Source organism: Onychostoma macrolepis, chromosome 22, assembly GCF_012432095.1.
Source record: "Onychostoma macrolepis isolate SWU-2019 chromosome 22, ASM1243209v1, whole genome shotgun sequence".
NCBI classification, from domain to species: Eukaryota; Metazoa; Chordata; class Actinopteri; order Cypriniformes; family Cyprinidae; genus Onychostoma; species Onychostoma macrolepis.
In genome coordinates, this window is record NC_081176.1 from 14,116,427 (window position 1) to 14,123,250 (window position 6,824).

At 38.9% G+C, this 6,824-nt stretch overlaps 1 protein-coding gene across 1 annotated transcript; it reads left to right on the forward strand.

Annotated features, from left to right (window-relative positions):
* Window positions 1–4,753: 4,753 nt before the first annotated feature.
* On the forward strand, window positions 4,754–6,100 carry wu:fb55g09 (coiled-coil domain-containing glutamate-rich protein 1). The gene has a single exon (XM_058759424.1). The coding sequence runs from the start codon at window positions 5,187–5,189 to the stop codon at window positions 5,820–5,822; it is 636 nt and encodes a 211-aa protein (XP_058615407.1). The 5' UTR covers window positions 4,754–5,186; the 3' UTR covers window positions 5,823–6,100.
* The last annotated feature ends 724 nt before the right edge of the window (window positions 6,101–6,824 follow it).

The window sequence follows — 6,824 nt, forward strand, 5'->3', positions numbered from 1 at the left end:
TTTTTAACATTTCAAAACACATTCTCATGCTAGCAGACAGATTACACTTTCACATGTGACCAACAATTCCACAACAAATATAAAATATCATAATGAAATATTATCAAAATATTCAACTGACGGAGTTGACACATCTGACAGCGGTGACGAAAACCTGAATTTGTAGTCTTTTTAACTATCAAATAGTAGCCATTTTGTTTTTTCTGTTGATGCTAGATGCTAATGGAACCTGCTTCAGGAGCAGGTTAAATTGTCTAAATTATCTGACATTAATATACTCTGCAGAGGTGGATTGTGGCCTTTAGAGTGACAGCTGCCCCTGATATAACCTGATTTTATTACATTTTAATAAATGCCTGACAGTGTTGACAAAAAGTGGGGACACAACTTTGAAACCTTATGAAACATGCATGTGTCACTGAAAAACAACCTTGCTTTGATATGAGATATTATTAAGTGTTGCGTTTCATAAAACAAGGTCTTTTTCATCATTAAAAAACATTTTTATCCATTTTATAGCATATGAATGATTGAGCCCTTCTCTGTGGACACACTGTTTTAGATGTAGTGAGAAGACAATAAGTGTCATAGATTTCACATAATAATGATAAAATTAAATTGAAGGGGATAGTTGTGTTAAATACATTATATTATTAATCCCCATAACATTTACAATTGAAAATATATATTTTTTATTTTTAAACCTTATAGTTTAAACCTTACAGTTACAATTGCTGGACATGTTTTGTCCATATACACATACAGTACTGCTTGAAAGTTTGTGAACCCTTTAGAATTTTCTATATTTCTGCATAAGTATGACCCAAAACATAATCCGATTTTTATAAGAGAACCCAATCAAACAAATGAAACAAAAATATTTCTTTGTCATTTATTTATTCAGGAAAATGACCCAATATTACATATCTGTGAGTGGCAAAAGTATGTGAATCAAATGGAGGACATTCAAGACCACTGTTACCCTCCACAGGAATGGTCGACCAACAAAGATCACTCTAAAAGCAAGACTTGTAATAGTCCACGAGGTTGCAAAGGACCCCAGGGTAACTTCTAAGCAACTAAAGGCCTTTCTCACATTGGCTAATGTTAATGTTCATGAGTCCATCATCAGGAGAACACTGAGCAACCATGGTGTGTATGGCAGAGTTGCAAGAAGAAAGCCACTGCTCTCCAAAACAAATCGCTGCCCGTGTGCAGTTTGCTAAAGATCATGTGGACAAGCCAGAAGGCTACTGGAGAAATGTTCTGTGGACATTTATGAGACCAAAATAGAACTTTTTAGTTTAAATGAGAAGCATTATGTTCGGAGAAAAGAAAACACTGCATTCCAGCTTTAAGACTCTTATCCCATCTGTGAAACATGGTGGTGGTAGTATCATGGCTTGGGCCTGTTTTGCTGCATCTGGGCCAGGACAGCCTGCCATCATTGGTGAAACAATACATTCTGAATTATACCAGCAATTTCTAAAGGAAAACATCAGGACATCTGTCCATGAACTGAGTCTCAAGAAAAAGTGGGTCATGCAGCAATACAACGACCCCAAGCACACAAGTCGTTCTACCAAAGAATGGTCAAAGAAGAACAAAGTTAATGTTTTGGAATGGCTGAGTCAAAGTCCAGACCTTAATCCAACTGAAATGTTGTGGAAGGACTTGAAGCAAGCAGTTCAAAGGAGGAAACCTGATGTTATTGTGCAGGACTGATCTGCATTTACAAGAAATGTTTACCTTAAATATTACTTAAATATTAGAATTTTTCCTAAGATCAATCAAAAAAAGGATTTGCAAAACAGAAAAGTTCAAGTTCTTTTAAGGATGCTGATTTATGCACTCAATACTTGGTCGGGGCTCCTTTAGCACAAACTCCAGCATCAGTGAGGCGTGGCATGGAAGCGATCAGCCTGTGGCACTGCTGAGGGACTATTGAGCCTTCAGCTCGTCTGGATTGTTGGATCGACTGTTTCTCATCCTTCTCTTGAAAATATCCCATAGATTCCACATGGGTTTCAGGTCAGGCATGTTGGCTGGCCAATCAAGTACAGTAATATCATGGTCAGCAAACCAGCTGGAAGTGGTTTTGGCACCATGGGCAGGTGCTAAAGTCCTGCTGGAAAAGGAAATCAGCATCTTCATAAAGCTTGTCAGCAGATGGAAGCATAAAGTGCTCCAAAATCTCCTGGCAGACAGCTGCAATGACTTTGGACTTGACAAAACACAATGGACCAACACCAGCAGACATCACAGCACCCCAAATCATCACTGATTTCAGAAACTTCACACTGGACTTCAAGCAGCTTGAATTCTGTGTCTCTCCAGTCTTCCTCCAGACTCTTTCTGTTTCAGAAGTGGCTTGGTAGCCCTTTTCCTGAAGACGTCTGAGCGTGGTGACTCTTGATGCACTGACTCCAGCTTCAGTTCACTCCTTGTGAAGCTCTCCCAAGTGTTTGAATCAGCTGTAATTGACTGTATTCTCAAGCGTGCAGTCATCCCTGTTGATTGTGCACCTTTTCCTACCCCATTTCTTCCTTCCAGTCAACTTTACATTTAATATGCTTTGATACAACACTCTGTAAACAGCCACCCCTTTCAGTAATGACCCTCTGTGACTTACCCTCTTTGTGGAGGGTGTCAATGTTCGTCTTCTGGATCATTGCCAAGTCAGCAGTCTTCCCCATTATTGTGGTTTCAAAGAACAAGAGATACCCAGAATTTATACTGAAGGGATGGTCATTTAATGAAACTCCAATGTAAATATTGTAATATTTTGAGATACTGGATTTTTGACTTTGAAGAGCTGTAAGCTCTAATCATCAAAATTAAAATAAAAAACTTTTGAAATGTTTTACTTTACATGTAATGAATCTAGAATATATGAAAGTTTCACTTTTTGAAATATTACAAGAAAAAGAACTTTTCACAATATTCAATTTCTTTTAGATGCACCTGTGTGTGTATATATATATACATATACACACACACACACACATATATATATATATATATATATATATATATATATATATATTGCTTTTTTGTATTTTATTAAACATTTTTAAAAAGGCTACACATATACAAATACATATTCACAAAATGCATACGTATACAGAACATAGGGCAATGTTAGTCTTTTTATCACAATCCCACAAAACCCTTGAAATTTCACAATGAACCTCTAGGGGCTTCAGAGACAAGTAATAGATTGTAACTAATTATACATTAGAAAATAAATAAATAAAACCTAAATAAATAATCACAAATAACACAAATTGTACCATAGAAACTGTAACAATTCTGTAAATTAGATTATAATGAATTAATTTTAATTATACGTATGTAGCCTATTTATGTATGGGTATAGCCTATATAAATGAAATAAATTATCGGTCACGTATTATTATAAATATTTATAATAATTTAGCTACAATGACTGCGAGAAAGAATGCTATTAATTGTTTCACAAAAGATGTAACTTACATGAAATAAATAAATAGGCTCACATATGTAAATTCAGTAATGGAGGGTTGGTAAACCTCATTGGACACAAATCACAAATTTTGGTTTTCAGAATGTTCGGAAACGTTAGTTTCTGGTTCCCACAAACGTTCTTATTTGGTTCCCTTCAAAAAGCATGCGAACCATATGGGAACATTAGGGGCACGTTCTGTGTTTGCTGGGATGATCTATTCTCCACAAGTTAAAAGAGACTTATATGTACTATCTATCTATCTATCTATCTATCTATCTATCTATGTGGAGTTCATTCATTCCTCACTACTTTCCTGCTACACGTGAAAGCGTATTAAATGCATTCACTCGTTCATTTATTTGTTTATTTATTCAAGTCAGGCTATTTTATGAAGGGAACCATCTTTTACACGGTTCTCTAATCTCGTTATTTAATACAGAAGAGCAATGCAACTCATTGCTTGTGTTAAAGGAACACATATCTCTTTAATTGTTATTCAAAGGATTTTCCGAGGCGGGTTGCATGGAAAAAGTGCAATTTCATCCAGCACAATGACAGGTGTGTTTATGCTGTTATGTCATAAATAAGCATTTTTTTATTGTTTGTGTGTGTCTCAGCTAAAATGATAATCGTTCATGCCGTTCACGCTTTTAGACTTGATTTAACAAATGCCACATCGACGGAAAATCTTAGTCATCACGGATAAATAAACAGAGATTGAGTTTGTATACATTTATAGTGCATTTCATATCTTAATAAGGTAATCGAGCGTGCGTCTTAGCGTAAGCCTAAAACTGAACTGAGACATAAACAAACCGACTAAAAGATAACAACCGTTCACAGAACAGCCATTAGTTTGTTGTCCTCCTCGCATCTTTCACATACATCACGTATTCACGCTCTTTGTCGTGGTGTCGTCTCTCAGCTGATCTAAGGGCAGTTGTGCTTTCTTGACCATATATGAAAGAGACGCGGATTATGACTGAAAAAACTGATCCTGGAACAGCAGCTGCGAAGAGGAGATGGAACAAACCATTCTGTTCTCGGAGGGGGGTCGAAAAAACGGCGTTGTCGCTGCTCTTCAGGCAAAAGGAGATTTTTTTTTCCTAAAGTATAACAAATATAAATCTAAATTAGTATATACATGATGTTGTCAGATAATACTTTAGTCATATTTTAAATACTCCACCTCAAGAAAGAATGAAACGCCCCTGTCCCTTCGAAGCAGTTCGACTCGCCCCAACACTATAAATAGCCCACTAGACGCGGATTTCTGTAGATGTCAACTGTCATTTCGAGATAGACGCTAGTCTGAGACGGAGAGAAAACGTAGTTTGTTGGCACTTATCCAAAGTAAAACGAACTACAAACATATCTTTCCACTCCTCAGACATTTAGGCAACGATTCTGCTTTTAATCTGAAGCAAAAAAGACACTGGTTACTCGGAAAAGCTGAGGAGGGGTGTGACTGATCTCAGATCAGAGCCACACGCGCGTCAAGCTGCCTATACAGAGGTCACTGCGCCAGGCTATGTGCCATCTAAAGCCAGTGACAAAGAAAAAATCGGAAAAGATTGTAAAAAGGTAGACGGCCGAGGGGGTGAATCGTGTAGAGAGGCACGAGTAACCAAAACCCCTAAGCAAGGAGAAGAAACAGCCTTTGTTGCCCTCCAGATTATGTGAGAGCGCACTACAGCTGATGCTAGACGCTGAGAAAATGTGCGGAAGGGGCATGATATGCCAATGGGAGGTCTACAGCAATAGACCCTCCATCAAGGAGACGGAGAAACCCAAGAGCGTGTCAAGGAGAACCAACGGCGGCGCTAAACAGAAGTGGCAAAAATGGGGAAGGAGGCCTGGGAGAAGGGCGCACTATCCAGAAATGCGCAGAAATCGAGCAAGATTGTCTCGGTGGTCTGGCACTCTGGTTTCATTGCGTCCTGCCAACGTTCAAGGCAACCGAGCGCCTGGCATGAGAGCGCCCAGGAACACCAACCAGTTCCTCATGCACGAGAAATACCAGATGATGCACATGCGATCGGACTCTGTTGGCACCGACAGCGGGTCCGACTGCGAAATGGACTTTGCGGATATGGACTCGTACCTGGGCGTTCTGGAGAACGCTAGAGGCGCACTTTTGGACAGTCCAGATCTGCCTTCGCCACCCACATTTTACGCTCGACAGAGGAACCAATGCCAGCCGTTTTCCTTCTTCAGCTTCAATCAAGAGGAAAGCATGCAGTATTTCCCATCAGAAGACGATATGATGCAAAGCGAAGACTTCATGCAAAGGGACTTCAAAGAATTCTGTGACACTGTGGCACCATGTATTTAGACACCTGCCACAGGTAACGTGTTTACATCACTTCGGTGGATTTCTGAACTGTTTTTACCAACTAAATCTGTTGATTGCAATGTGAGAGGCATTTCTTTGTTTGTTTGTTCTGTGATGTGTTATGATTGGGGGGGGAAAGGGTCCAGAGTAGGAGTGTGACCAGCCAGCCAATCACCATCGAGCTCATTTGCTCGCTCTTGACAAACATAGCAGCGGTTTGTACTGCAAAACTAAATCCTATGTGAATGTTTTTCATAATAAATCGACATTTTGCTACACTTGGTCTAGATTTTTTTTATTACGTGATTCGTTTTGGATGTACTTTGCACAATAAATAATGACCTGCAGTTATAAAATGTATAGAATGACTTGTCAGAGATAATTATTCTCAACCTTTGCATGGCTTATGTTTGTAATGATGTTGAAACTGAATAGTAGATCAATATACTGTGTCTTATAACATTACAAAGAATGGCACAGTAATCCAAATATGTTGGGGTCACAAAAGAAGGAGATGCGTAACAGAAATATGATGCCTGTGTAACATTTAAGAGCCTTCACATACACACCCTTCTAGTACAGCAGTGCTGGGTTATTGAGATCTGACACAAGAACAATAGCAAAGCTCATGAGACAAGGTGTGTGTGTGTGTGTGTGTGTGCAAAAGAGTCTATATAACCGTATTATCTGCGTCACTAATTGGGTTTCCTTTTTCACAGCACACAAGGAGACCTATGATCATCTCTGGTCTTTGTACATGACAAGATATCGATGTTAATAAGGAAATTTAGAGCCCCACTAGTCAATAAAAATGCAAAAGGTTCGACAAAAAGGCTCCAGTGAAATCATTCTCGTGAATAGAGCCCAGAGTGTTTTGATCAGCAGCGGTTCAGCCCCTTTCCTGTGCAGCTTGCCAACTGCATGTCAGATAATTGTGGTGCAACTTCTTCGACCAAACCAGCAGTATTGTGTGTTCAATCCCCTGGCTTCATTTCTAGCCCA